Raw genomic sequence first — 15,312 nt, 5'->3', positions numbered from 1 at the left:
GAGCTTTATACTTTAAAATTTACTTAAAATCCAATGTTTGGTAAAAGGATGGGTGTGACTGCTTCCGCATTTCAGTCATGGGGCATGAGATGAACAAACTCTTGAGGCTACAGTCTTAGAAACTAATAAGAAAAACAGCCCTTATCACAAAGTAGGCTGTACTGGTGTAGACATATGAAAGTCCATTCATTTTTGTAGGCTCACAGTAACCCAGGGTGCAAAGCATGAGCTCTTACTGCATGTTTTCCATTTGGTCGCACTATCTGCTGCTCTCATGACTCGGTTTAAACACAAACACTGCTTCCAGATAATGTCAGTTAAGTGGCTTTACCTGATAAGAAACAGGCATGACAAGCTAACTAACTTGCCAGGCTGATATGGTTTTGGACACTTGAGTTTTTAAAAATGTAATAGTTGGCTTGAATTGAATGGACAAATCAGTGTCAATATAGCTGTAAATGGGAATTAAGTGTGTGCATTCACTTCATTGGAAAAGTTCAGTGCAGTGCACTCAATCCTGAGAGTACCTTTTCCAGCCAAATGTAAACAACCAGGGAAACTGGCCACGAATGACATGTTCAAGATTTCTGCTTAAGGTATTTTTGAGAGGCCCGTTGCCTTGGCAAGCAGGAAGCACCCATATACGTAAGTTTTGCAATGAAGTTAGTGTTTGGACAGTGTTTTTGGAGTCTGCTTTTTTATATTAGATAACTATATCATACAGAGATATAAGTTGGTAGAACAGTACTGTAGTCAGTAAAAGATACACCAGGTGGAACATACTCGGAGACAATCATTACAGTTTCTGTAGGCGTGGACAGAAAACTCCTGATTAACCCACCATGGCCTGACACCCAGAGGTGACTGGGTGCCTGCAGAATGGTAAGGATATTACCAAACATAGCAAACAATCACTTTTGGAGGTGTCTATTACTTTTATATCATTTGACCCTTGGCTGTTTTTCTGGCAGCTGTTTCACTGCTGTGGTATGTTTTGGAGTGCAAGTTTTTATTACTCCATTAAGTGACAAGGACTTTCTGTGACTTAATCGAAAACTGCCTCACAGAAGAATATGTGAAGTACGGAGATAAATTCCTTTGTTTGAAAAAGTCATGTATTTGGTGATTTCTGCAGAAGACTGGTAAATCTAACCTGTAAGAGAACCAATTGATGAGCAAACAAAAGGCATCAGAAAATCGCAAGTATTTGTGTTGAGGTAGGGTCCAGAGACTTTGTATGCCAAAGGGGTGGTATAGGAAGTTGAAGGAGATTGTGAAGAAATCTTTTCTCTGAGGCAAAAACTTACCATGCAAAATCTTTTCACAGTTTAAATTAAGACATCGCATTTTTGTTTTAGCCAGTCAAAATGGCTTGGGGTTTGTACTATTAACAACATATATTAACAACATTGTGATGCCGTTGCTTTTGTCCAGAGGACATCATATTATAATCTTCAATCTATTTAATTATCTTCAATGAACATGCTCAGAATCCTGTCCAGAGGAGGTCTACATCAATAATGTCATTTTTTTGTTGTTCTACTTGACATCTGTTTCTATAGATGGGAACAATTTTGTGAGAAATGTCTGAAATTGCCAATTAGGTGGAAACACAATGTGTGAAGGGAAATTACAGATTGATATTAACAGCATAGCACGGAAACTGAAATCATGGCACCAGCAGGAATCAAACTCTATTCTCCTCACACCTTTATTCTCATTGTTGACTGAGCAGGGAATTTCCTTCTGTTGGCAGTGGCAGAGTACCCCTTGGAGAACAACTGCTTCAGACTTCTCTGTCTTATGTGGAAGAGTAATGAATGAGCTTCATGTTAAACTTTATAGTGCCCTGGTACAACTAGAAATAAGGCTAAGACACAAAGGTGTGATCCTTACACACCTTTAACAAGATGAGCATGCACCAGATATTTTGTGTCTCATCTTATCTCTCATGCTGCCGTGTAGGTGATTATGATGAGTAGGTATGCAAATATTTATGCTACAGGATTCAACTATTTTGGGCTTTTTTATTTTTTTCCAGGTTCTAAGAACATGAGCCAGATCACAACAAATGGGGAAAATGAAGGAACTACCAAAATTATTGCACCTTCTCCAGTAAAAAGGTATGTAGACCCACAGTTTCCTTACAACTTTTAAGACATTGTACAATGCATTGGATAGAGGAACATATTTAGTAATTATTACTATTAGTTTATCCTGCCCTTGAGTTCAGGACCATCTGATCATCTGCTGACAAAGGTCTGAGAGTGTTGCCAAGTATTTAATTTTATAAAACCCTGATCTTCCAATCAATTCGGAACAGGGATTTCAGGTGACACATGGTTTGAAAACACATAAATCAGCACAAGTTAATGGGAAGGCAGACGGTCTCAGGTTTAAATAGGAAAAAAACAGGTAATGACCCAAAGTGCACTGGTCAGGGTAGTCCTGTGAAGTCCTATTAGTCTCTCCCATGGGAGCTGTGGGCTGGCTGTCAGTGCCCTCAGGTCATGGGCCTTCTGCCTCTGAACAGGGCAAGCTTGGGGTGTGTGGAAGGGAGGGGCTGGGCATGGACTCTCTTCCAGCAGGTTTGTTAATCTTGCAGTGATTGCCCATTACACTGTTCAAATTATAGTAAAAGTCAGGTACAAATCACCTTTGTTCCTGATCTGTAGGAGTAGTGAATTGCCAGGGGTCCCCTGGACTTGTGTGCTCAGCCGTGTCTAATTTATCAGTGTTGAAATGCACATCTCTGGTTATTAAGCATATCTGAAAGGAAGAGGTAAGGCTCAGATTCAGAAAGGGGTTTGTATCCCCACCTCTAATTTTAGGTGGAATTTATGTGCCTGAATCAGAAAAAGAGTGATCTTACAAAAGAATGAGTCAAAAACACTGTACCTAACTTTTGTTTAATTTCCTAGATATCTGTCTCTGCATGCTTGGCAATTCTGACAGTTGGGTTTTTTTCCTGACTGAGTAACCCTTAACTGGACATACCTATGCATTGAGGCTGTTGGCTTCACAAACTAGTTATCTGGACTGAACTCTCAAAAACGATTTAAAAGATGTACTGCAAATACTTGGTGGATAGTGTTCTCTATTGCCTAACATTTAGAACAGTTGATCTCCAAAAAAAAAGTTGAGCTAAATTCCTTTCTCATTTTGAGGGAAATTGAATCCACTATTCCAACCCTTAGAAAAAAAATGCTAATTGTGTGTTTAAAAAAAGTTTATGATTGCCACTTGGTCATGCTGAAGCTAAACCATTAAGTAGAAAAGAATACAGAGGTAAAAAAATACATGAAGGGAAGGCACAAAGAGGATGGATCCAGGCTCTTTTCAGTGGTGCCCAGTGACAGGACCAGGTGGGCATACACTGAAACACAGGATATTCCCTCTGAATGTCAGGAAAAATTTTTCCCTGTGCAGATGACTGAGGACTGGCAAAGGTTGTCCATAATTGTGGTGGAGTCTCCATCCTTGGAGATAATACCACAGCTGTCTGGAGTAGTTCTGGGCAACTGAGTCTGGGTCACCCTGCTGGAGCAGGCAGCTGGACCAGATGACATTCAGAGGACCCTGATGGCCCCACCATTGTGTTGTTCTGTGATTTGTTAGGAGAAAGATATAAAACAAAAGATACCATTATTCCACAGCGCAGAGGTCATTGTTTTAGGAGGCATGGGAGTCCTTTACTTCAGAATTTTTAACAATGAGCTGTTAAAAAGAAATGTATTGACAGGTTTTAGACAAAGAACCAGAATAAGTAACTCTCAATATGACAGCTTCAAGGTTACTGAGTTTAGTTTCTTACCTTGACAGATTAAAAGCAGTTCACAGGCATATTCTTACTGAGTCATGTTTCAGACAGTGTTAGTCACTTCCAGAAAAAAAAAAGGTGTTGGAAATTGTTTTTCCCTTTAGGATTTGATTTGTTTTTCCCTGTGTCTCTATCTGCACGTGAAAAACACCTTTTGGGTCTGCCAGGCTTCGTATATGTAAGAGGTAGCACACAAAATTTGTGTAGCACTTACAGTTTGGAAGTTTGCTCCATCCTGTGTAATTCTTGCATTAGTTGTTAGTGATGCTTGCAGAGCATCTTTCAGTAGTGTTCACAAGCTGAGTTTTCATATTTAACATCTAATTCACTGTTGAGATCTATAGTTAATCACTTCTGTGTAAGTGGTATAAACTGAAATCATAAAAACCCTCCAATGAATCTCACTTGACATTCACCTCCTAACCCTTTCACATACTTTGAATGAACTGAGTACCTTTTGCAACTGCATTCCTGGAGATACTGCTGGTATTTGAAGAGCTCCATAGTCTAGCTTCCTGTCTGTAAAGTGTGTGTCTGCTCAAAATGAATAATGACTTGGGAATTTAATGCATTAAATTCACCTCCCAGGTACATTTTCTTTCTCCTTTTAAGATTTGAAAACAGAATTCACATTTGTTTAAGTTGAGCCTAGGTAGTACTGCACGCTGTGCAAATCAATTCCTTTTTGCAATATGGGACAGAAATGTATTTATGTGGGATTACTTGCTCAGTTTGTAGTAAACACATATTTTTGAGCCTAGGAATAGATTGCATGCATCCATGAGTCAATAATTAATGGGTGCAGTATTAAGAAAATTATTTACCTGATAAGGTGTAATTTAATTTCTTTTCCTGCTGACTTACTGTAGCTTTGCATTTTGTTCACTCTGTGAGAATTAAATGATTAACTCAGTGACCTGTAGTAACCAAAGGCTGAGGTTAAAAGTGGATTAGTGAGTTAAGTAGCCACGATTCCTTCATAAAGCTGAGTCTGTCACCTCCTGCTCTGGGGAAAGAATTCCCAGCTTGTATTCTCCTCTCTGTAAGCAACTGTAAAGCTTTTATTTTTCCTGCTTGAGTTGCACTTTATAACTATATGGTGTATTAATGACTGTACGGGGTTGCTGTCAGTAGTACTTGATGACCTTAGTGGAAATCAGTGTGGCTGCCTTGTCCTGTCTCAGGTGCACTGCAGGAAAAGAGCTCTAGAGATGGTGCTGCAGGAAAAGCTCTGCAAAGCTTTTGGACAGGGGTGTGCTTCAGCTAAGAGCCACTTCCCAGCATTTGAAGTGCAATTTTCTGGGAGCGTTAATGGGTCAGAAGCTGTAAAACCTGACACTGTGAGAATGATAGGAATAAAGGAAGAATTGAAGCATACTGCTTTTTCCCCTCATCCCCATAGGTATGGTGGGAGACTGGTTACAAATGCTGACATATCTCTCAAGCCAGGTGACTGTTATGTTAATTTGCCTTGCAGCAGTCAGTGAAGTCAGCTCTTTCACAAAAATGTCTTTCTGGCAAAAATAAAACCCAAGGCTTTACTGGGGAGGGTATGAGAAGGATATGCTACTCTGTGAACCTATGAACCTGTGATCTGTCATGCTTTGAATAGTTTTCATCACCCCTGACTTTGTTGCTCCCATTTTAAAGTATGTACTGTACACCTGGAAAAATGGTAGAGAAAGACGATAAGGATAACCTGAGGTATGTGGTGACTCCTGTACTGGGAGAGATTAAATAGTCTGTGGTTCTTTCACTTGGAAAAGGGATTAGACAGTTAAAAATGTGTAAAAAAAAAGTAAGGGGTAGAGTTTTTGATTTAGGGAGCCATCATTCATAGCTGTTTGTTTTTCTTTATTTCTTTTTATAATCACAGAAACAGTCAGGAACAAGGGATTGATGTTTTGAACCAGATGGAAGTTTTGAGATAACATTAAATAATTGTTTATGCCATAGCCAGATACTGGAATATTCTCCTACTAGGCACTATTTATGATAAAAATCAAAAAATGTTCTAAAGGTATTTAAGTAAACCCATGGAAAAAAGTTTCATTTAGAGCTTTGTAAAATAAAAAGGAGGTAAAGGCTCTGATTCAATAGTCTTTTAAATGCATATTATGGAAGACTATGAGATCGTGCTGTATGTTTGCCCTACTGTTAGACTTCTTGCTTAAGTATCTGCTCACGTTTATTTGGAGACAGCATTACCTGTTTTTCTGACTCAGTGCTGCCACAATTATGAGGTTGTAGAGATTATTTTTTCTCTCTTTTCTTTTTTTTTTTCTTCTTCTTCTTTCTCCTTCTCCTTATGTTTGCTCTTTATGGGAGAGATTTTTCAACATAGGAGCTCTTTGCCCTCTTTCACATGACAAATAAATAACTGTATGCCAGGGTTGATCTCTCTAATAACTGTATGTCTTAAAATTAAATTTTAAGTGGTCAGCATAAAAGAAAATGTGATCTGCGTACAATGTTTTGAGGTTTTTTTAAATATATATACATGTGTATTTGTCTGTACTCTTATTTAGCTTTAAAAAGATGAAAAATGAAAACAGTCCAGAAACACAAAGAAGTAAAACAAGTGCTCCATGGGAGGAAAATGGCCCACAAAGGTAAGGCAAGACTTGATGTCTTAGGTATCGTGCAATAATAAATATCATACCACAGCAGAAGGTCAAAGGTTATTAATACAATATATTAATGTGTTATTTGATTCACAATAGATATGTATTGCATGTAAGCAGATAGGTTCTTTCATGGATAAATAAACAGTTAAAAATTAAGAAAGTATGTGTAAGACGAGGTAGCCAGTGATTGAATGTCAGCAGTGGCTTTTTACAGAGATCTGTTCATAGACCTCTGATATTTAGAATATTTGCCAAAGAATTTGAAAAAGGGGTAATAAAGTTTGGTGACAATACAAAATTGTTTAGGATAGTGAGAAATTTGTCTGTTAAGAGTGGCAGAAAGACTCCTAATGTGACAGATGGGTATATTCTGTTGAGTCAAAAAATGTAAAGAGAGGTACATAAGGACAAAAAAAAACCCCCTAGATTTCTGGTTAATATGATGTGCTATGAAATTATGATGGATAACAAAGAAAACATCAGCTGTGTAGCAATCAGAAAAACAACTAGCAATTATTAGTAAAGCAAGAGGACAGAATGATGCCATTATATAAATTGGTGGATCACATTTTGGAAGCACTCCTGATGTTCTTATCTCAGGAAAAGGCATAGGCTTTGAGACGAGCAGCAAAGGTGATCAAAAATGTGAAAGGCTCTGCAGTAAATCTGTACAAGGAGCAAGGGCAGAGGCAGAAAGGAATCTTCCTTCAGAATGTAAAAGAGGGAATATCAGGGGATGACATATAGAAAATCAAAAGTCATATTGAGAAAAGAGGAAATGACCAGGACTCTATTTTTCCAGTAAAAGAAATAAGGATCTTCAGGTGAAGCTATTGAAAGTGGTTTAAAAGGCAGTCAGTAGTGACTCACCATGAGTGGGAGACCTGTGGTCCTCCTTTGCAAGGAGGTGAATTCCTGAGGGAAGCTGGGTGAGTCTTGGAACAAAAATCCTGAAGGGCTTGTGAAGACGGAGGTGCAGCAGCTGGCTCAGTAGGTCCCCTGGACTGGGAATGGTGTGGGACTCAGGGAGCACTGGGGAGCTGCCTTCAGGGTTTTGCTTCCTGTAGCTGGCTATTAACAGCTGCTGTTGGAAACAGGCTACTGAACCAGACAGCATGTAAAGTGTAATCCAGAATGGTCTTACCTTTCTGTGACAATTCAGATCTATATCTGGTGTGTCATTTGGGGTACCCTGATGATTTACCCCTTGTGCTCCTTCTGTAAACAGTGGTAGTTTCCAGAGCAGGAACAAAGCAGTGAGCAAATATTCTTTTGCTACACTCCTTCCTTTGGTTATATTTAGGAAAGTGGTGTCATCTTGTCACTTTGTCTCCAGTGTTTCAATTGCTCTCAGGACAGCAGGAGGTTTGATCTTGCAGAAAGCAAACAATGGTAGGATTGAGTTTTTGCAAAACTATTATTTCTAAAGCATTATGCAGGTTTAGACACATAAGCAGGCTGGATGTTGCACAGAGGCTTTCACAGCTCTTAATAATTCTCATTGAGATGAGCTGTGGGAACTTTTCACCTGTGCAGAGCAGTGCTGTAATCAGCTGTGTGCAGAGGTAGATGAATAAGAATGGATTCCATTTGAAGGCCAGAGGCTTTAAGGAAAACAGAAAGAAAGCTGGAGCTTGGAACACCTCCATACCATTGGCAGAGGTTTGCATGGATGAACAGAAGAGAAATGGAGATAGAATTGTTTCCTGTTCCCAAGCATCAGCTCTGTGATGAAGACAAATGTCATGACAAAACATGGGAAGTGTTCATACTTACATCCATGGAAAACATGAAGGATACCTAGCTTTGGGTTGGATACGCCATACTAAAGCACAGAAATTTTATTATGGTAAAAGAATATTAATAAGGTAAAATCTATTCTTTGTAAGCTTAGAGTTGTTGACCTGGCAATGCTAAGAGACCTCTCTCTCCTACATTTCAAGGTTCAGTGCTATCTGCATTTACATAGAACACCCACTAACACCCAGAAAAGCGCACATAGCCGAATGCTCACCTGTACATGAGTGTGTGCGTGCGTGCATGGATCTGTTCATTTTTGTGAGCTGAATCTCAGCTGGCCTAGCTGCCCTGGAAATTTTAAAGCTGACTCTTTGCTCTTCCTTCTTAACCTCAGTGGACTCTATAATTCTGCCAGTGACCGCAATAAATCACCAAAGTTTCCTTACTCTCGCCGAAGGAACCCATCTGGTGGCAGTGAGAATGAGTCTGGGCAGCCAGTTCGGAGGAGGTAAGAGCCTCAGGATTAACTACTGCCAGCTTTTCTGTGTAGAAACTGAGGTTCTGCATGCTCAGTGCTCAGCTTGTGGAGGCACAGCTGGGTCCTGGGAAAGGGGCTATTCCAGGGGGCAGTAAAAAAACATACCTGCTTTTTAAAAAAAATTAAAAAAAAACACCTGAGCAAGAACACCATGGCTGTTTTTGGAAAGGAAGCTTTGGCCAGGTTGTTTGCTTGTGTGCTGTTGTGAGAAATGATGTTAAAAGTGTAAAAAGTTGCATTATTGGCATGGCAAGATTCCTTTAGTTACTGGAGCTCTTTTTGCATGGTGAATGGAAGCCCTGATGGATTTGCTTTCTTTCTTTGAGCTTCCAAAGTGGTGTTATAAGTACATTTCCTAATTTTAACTGCCCCAAGGATTACACAAATGAGCCATAAATCTGTCTTCAACAGTCCCATATAAGAACCACTTTGCATTAGAAAGGATGCCAGCAAAAGTACAACTAGTGACAATTTCAATTGGTATAAACTGAATGGAATGACTTAGAGGAGTAAAATAGAATGGGTGGAGATTCTGTGCAGTGTGTCCTTGAGCATGTCCAAAAAGCAAATTACAGGGACAATTCTGAAGCAATAGAGTATTGAGAAGACTGTGTGTTACCTGGGATGATTTGTCCTGCTGAGAAGCTGTTTTCATCACTGGGGCACCATGCCTGGTGCTGTGATCTGTTATGAAGTATAAACAAACACAGATACTGTGCCATATTCATTGCAGTCTTCTAGAACTGCCTCAGGAGCCAGCACCTGAGAGTTACATCTCTTTCTGACAGCTCTGAAATGAGTACCTGTTGGGCCTTCAAAGCCAGAGCTGGCAAAGGCATCTCTGACAATGCAGCTATATTGATGAGGAAATCCAATTTCATGTGGAGCTTTTATCCTTGTCAGGTTTCTGAACTGTTTCAGACCTTTTATCTGCCATTAGCTGTCTGGGACAGGAGAGAAGAAACTCACCCATAGTGAGTGACTAGCATGCTTAGTGACCTCAAATAAATCAGTGTAACTCTCAGGCAATGGAGTTATGTTTATTTGCTCTGTTGGATAGAGCCCTTGTAGGTGCTAACAGCATTGTGTTTCCTGAATGGGTTTTGTCATGTTTTAACCTCAGCCAAGTCCCCTCACTCACTCCCCTGCCAGCAGGGAGAGAATCAGAAGGGTAGGAGATAGAAACCTTGTGAGTTGAGAAACACAGCAAAAGCCACACACCCAAGCAAAGCAAACCAAGGAATGAATCCCCTGCTTCCCATTGTTGAGCAGATGTTCTGCCATTTCCAGCAGAGCACAGCCCATCATACTAAGGGTTACTTGGGAGGACAAACACCATCAGTCCAAACATCCCCTCCTTCCTCCTCCTTTCCCCACTTTATACACTGAACCTGATGTTACAAGGTCTGGAATATCTCTTTGGTCAGTTTGGGGTCACCTGTCCTGGCTGTGTCCCCTCCCAGCCACCCACACACCCCCAGCCTCCTCCCCAGTGTGGCCTTGGCTCTGAACAGTCCTTGCTCAGCAATAACAAAAGCATTTCTATATTATCAACCCTGTGTTCAGCACAACCCCAAACTACAGCCCCATGCCTGCCACTGTGAAGAAAACTAACTCCACTGCAGACAAAACCAGCACAGTTCTTCTGGTGCATTGCTACCTTAGTTCTCAGAAGGGCTCTTTTGGCTTTGTAAAAACAAAAGAGTAGAGATGTGCAATGCAAAGATCTCTCATATCAAGAAAAGTGTTTGTGCACTGTGCAGCAGGAAATTATTTTATCATCTGGGATTTGCATTGGGCTGATCTAGGCAGTGGACACTCATGCCAATAGCAAATTTTCTCTTGAGCTACCACATGAACTGTGGTTTTTAAATGTTTTTAAAGTCTTATCTCATATGTGAGACTGTGAAGACTGACAACAGTAGGTAGATTTTAACTTAATTATGCCTTCCTGAGTCTTGGTTTTATTCATGCACTTTCTTTTTCCAACTGTTAATAACAATAGCTCTGCTGTTTATCCACCCTTTACTGGAGTTAAGAGGAAACCACCACACTCTGCTATGCTGGAAACAGTAGGAAACTCTAAAGGCAGCATGCTCTGCTGAATTTTGCTAGTCAAGGGTTTGTGATGAGACCTTGAATGGAATCATGCCTTCAAAGCTTATTGTAAAGGTGTTCTGAAGGGTTTAAAACAAGCACATGCCCTATTTTCTCTGCCTGACATCATACTGGCCAAAAAAAATCCATCAAAAAACTAAAACACTGGGTTTTTTATGGGTAGTTCTGTGTATTTGTATTAAGTAACTCTATGACACTTCATTAAAACTTCCTTAATGTCACAGGAAAAATCAAAACAGTGGTGAAGATTCAGATTTAAAGCAAAGGAGAAGGTAAATATATGATCTATAGCACCTTTGAAATGATACTGAAGGTACTGGTCATATTTTTGTTCACTGCGTTCCCTTCTTTCATTCTTCTCCCTCATCTTCCTAAATGTCTAAAAGGTTTGTTGTGTTATGATCTTTTTATTTTTGATTTCTTATCTTTTGCTAAAATGCTCTGTGGTGTAGCCTCATCACAGCAGAGTCTTGCAGTACATGGTTACTACTCCATGTCAGAAGCAGCTTGTGAAAGTTTCCTAAGGGCTTATCTGCAACTTGAAAGTCATTTCCAGAACTTCTAGCTTTTGGATTTTGAATCTGCAGATTTGTTTTTACTTCTCCAGCCTCCCTACCCGCTTTTAATTAATCTGTTTTGCAAACAATTGTGCTGTCATCTGAGATAAATTGTCCTGCCAGAGGTAAGTGCAAAGGCATATGTAACTCCTGATGGTCCTCTTGCTGTCTTTTACATTTTTTGTCGATTTTTTTAAGCTTCTTCTCCCTGCCTCCATCTCCCATTTCAGACTTCACTAGTTATCACATTTCAAATAAAATGCAGGTGTGAATTTGGGTGTGACCTTCAACAACCTCAGATTTTTGCCACATCTGCTTGTCATGACTCTGTTTAGTGCTCCTCCTTGCTCCTGTGCTCCTGCTTGCACTGCTGGAATAAAGAGACAGTGGAGCGCATTTCAATGTCAGAGGCTTCTGGAGCTTGGGAAGGTGAGGAGGCACTCCCAGGATCTGAATCATTGCAGCAGCATGGGAAAGGAGCTCTGGCAGAGATACAAACATCTCGGGACAATCACGGGAAGCCAGAGAAAGTGCTCATGTACTTTGTACTTTCTATGAGATAACAGAATGTTTTTTGGAAGGATGTTAACATTACAAGCTCTAAGTGGTAATCTTGTGATAGATGTCCAGCACATAAAACTGGGAAGATTTAGTTAAGCATCTCGGGTGGAAAGCCTCAGGGCTCAGAAGGGACCTCTTACCACATGTTTGTTATTGTACATTGCAAAAGACCTTCTCCACTTCCTCTCAATTTGGCGATTCTCCTCTCATTTTTACCAGAAAAAGACTGTGCCAGAATGTGAGCTTTCCTCAGCCCTCCAAGCCCCCTCCTAGGCAGTATTTGTTCTGTCTCTTGTAAAACTGACTATGACCTCTTTCTGGCTCCTTATGCCACAGTATATATGTATTCTACCTGCAAAATATCAAATATATTGCATGACAAGGAAAACAGGGGAATGCAGGACAAAAGGTACCTTAAAATTGTCAGAGATAGGGATGGCCTCATGTATTCTTGCACCTGATATGGGAAACTATATTTTTTTCTACCCATTTTTGGTATTTTATTCATTTTAATAAAAGATTATAGTTAATATTCAGTGAAAGATAATATTCTGACAAACAAGCATGAGCAGCTGCCACTCAGCTGACAGCTCAGGAGTCCTTCTGTCTCCCCACAAATGCTTTCCTGACAAGAAACACAAGGTAATTCAATGGGCAATATCTAAAAGGTGAATCAGATTTTCATTCCTGAAAAGTTAGAGAAAGGCTCATCTTGAGTTTGATCAATTTGGTTGTTTTCTCTTATACTTTGCCTGCCATGCTGTGATTTTTGGCTGTTTGGTTACCTTATGATATAAATTACTTAAATCACATGAAAAAACTTCTTGTCATACTGAAAAATGTAGAAGAGTCATGTTAATGACCTGGAAGTGTGAAAGAACAGTGTTGCTCAAACAACTTATTGATGTTGATGTTAGTGGTATATTTATTAAACATCTGATAAGACTGGGCTGGGGAAAGGTATCTTTTTGGCTGTGTAAAGTCTCCTGCAATTCTAGAGCATTTTTATTGCTCTTCACTCTTCCATTGTGCTTGAGTGACTCTTTTTGACATCATCTTTTAATCTTCCTTCTTCCTTTGGGGTTACAATTTTCTGTATTAACACATATATTTTTTATTCCCACTTTGAGCTTCACCCAGAAAAGTGTATTTTTAGCTGGCAGCAATGATAACCTGGCTTTAAATTATGAACATGAAGTTTGGGGATGACAATGTCACTGAAACTGTGGGAAAAACAAAAAACCCTCCAACAAAATTTTTAGTATTAGAGAATCAAGGCATTACTTTATTCTGGATAGGATGTTGTTCTGACCAGGATCTCAACAGAACAACAGAAATAATTTCATCCTCACATAGCCTCAGTGTGCAGAGGAAATAATTCCATTACACATATATTTTACCAGACTTTTCACTAACTTTATACAGTCAAAACCCATAGAGATTCATTGGTTCAGTGTTCATTGGTTTCAAGTTATGTAGTTCCCACTATTTGGTTTTCTATTGCATATGAATTTGTTTGCCTCCAATGCTAATTTGGTCCTTGTTCCTATCTTTCCTTTCCCAGACCAGGTGTCTCTGACCATGCCAGGGTTGATATTTAGAGTTGATGGTCATTAATGGTTGTTGATGGCCGTTATCTTTTGTGTTTCTTCTGTGCTACTCCCAGTCTGTTAAGATGTTAAGTTCATCAGGCCTTGCCTAGTGGAACAATGCCCTGAAAAAAAATTCAATTCCTTCCTCCAGGGCAAAGATGAACAAACTTGACTAAAGCTATAAAATGGGGAAAAAAAATTAAACTTGGTGTCTTTTCCAACAGGGAGAAGCTCCTTCTCTGGGGGAAAGTTCACTTTACCAAATTTATTTCCTTCAGGCAAGCTGGGTTGAACTGATTTTCCTAGACTTTAGCTGTCATATTATTCTAAGACATTTCTGTTTGAATGGGAGCTATTTGAGCTAATGATTTCCTAATTTGGAAGAGAGGGGAGAACAGATGCCATAGACCAGGGGATTTAAAGGCTCAGCAATTTGTTGGAGGCAACTATAATTCACTGGTATTATGGAGAATTTCATGAGGCTCTCAGGTGTGTCTGAGTGACATAGTCCTCTAGAGAGCAGAATGATGTGTGCCTGAGCAGATAGAACAGCTCCATGCTGCATCTGTGCTGTTCTCTGGGAACAATCTTCTCTCATCCTGCTTGGGCTCTTCTTCCTAAACCATTAGAACATGCACTGAGCAGGTGCTAGTCAGGCACTTCCTACCTTGTCATTGAATGCTTCCCCTTACCTGTTACTCACACCTAAGAAGTGCTTTGTCTCCTTGGCTTGTTTGAGGTGTAGTTTAACAAATCTGCCCTCTTACAAATGTCAACTAAGAGTGAAAGAAAACCCAGGAGGCATAAGAAAATATATATCTCTACCAGCATCATCAGGAGTTATCCCCTTATAGCTCCTATTTCATGGCCAGAGATTTCAGAAGAAAGATTCTGTTTTCCATTGAAGCAAAACCATCACTGATTCCAACTCAGCCTAAATCCTTGTAGACCAGCTCCTGTTAACATCAGCCAGCTTTCCTCATTAATCAGCTGGGCTGTCAGTATAGCAGAGAAACATGTCTGTCTTTGGAATCAAATGTTCAGGGTGGGAAGGACCTTTTCCAGATCATCAAATCCAACCATTCCCAAGCCATCCTCACACTAAAGAGCAAATAGTCCAAACCAGACTGTGATGAGAGTGCCAGCTTTAGCCAGTGGTAGAGTGGCAGAGTCCTGGATTCTAGGACCAAAGCCCTGACATCTGGTCTGTGTGCTCCAAAATGCAGTCACAGATTTAAGGGTCTCAGGTAGTAGAGAGGAATTTGCCTGTAGGTAGTGCAGCCTTTTTTCCATAAAGAGCAGCAGAATCCTAGTGCTACTGGTGTTTCTTCAATGCTGCCTAACACTTCCTTCAGACAAGCTGGGTTGAACTGATTTTCTAGATTTTAGCTGTCCTGTTCTTCTAACACATTTTTGTTTGAGTGAGAGACATTTGAACTAATGATTTTCTAATTTAGCATAGAGAGGAGAACAGACTCCATAGACTAAGGACTTAAGAACTTACACATTTGAAGGGAATAGAATATATAGACCTGTGAGCATTTTGTTTTGCCTGCAAACACAGAATTCTGGGTCATTTCTGCTGGGTGTACCAGAATCTGCAAGAAGAAAAGAGCCATACAGATTAGAGATGCAACATTTCACACCTCCAAGAAACAAATTGATGTGGCATTCACAAAAAGAATGCTGAACAATAAAATAATAAAAATTTTAAAAAATAAATGAAACAGTGAAATTATTCAAAATGAAAACAGCATTC

At 39.8% G+C, this 15,312-nt stretch overlaps 1 protein-coding gene across 1 annotated transcript in view; it reads left to right on the top strand.

The window, feature by feature from the left end:
* EPB41L4A (erythrocyte membrane protein band 4.1 like 4A) overlaps positions 1-15,312 on the top strand; it is a 118,332-nt gene that overhangs the window by 84,971 nt on the left and 18,049 nt on the right. The window contains exons 13-16 of the mRNA XM_036403354.1: positions 2,042-2,123; positions 6,349-6,432; positions 8,582-8,695; positions 11,068-11,115. Of these exons, the coding sequence (XP_036259247.1) occupies positions 2,042-2,123; positions 6,349-6,432; positions 8,582-8,695; positions 11,068-11,115 (328 nt within the window). The remainder of the gene's footprint in view (positions 1-2,041; positions 2,124-6,348; positions 6,433-8,581; positions 8,696-11,067; positions 11,116-15,312) is intronic.

The sequence above is a fragment of the Molothrus ater genome, assembly GCF_012460135.2.
Source record: "Molothrus ater isolate BHLD 08-10-18 breed brown headed cowbird chromosome Z unlocalized genomic scaffold, BPBGC_Mater_1.1 matZ_random_MA35, whole genome shotgun sequence".
Lineage (NCBI taxonomy): Eukaryota > Metazoa > Chordata > Aves > Passeriformes > Icteridae > Molothrus > Molothrus ater.
Note: the sequence above shows the minus strand (reverse complement) of the source record. Positions and strands in the feature narration are given on the sequence as shown.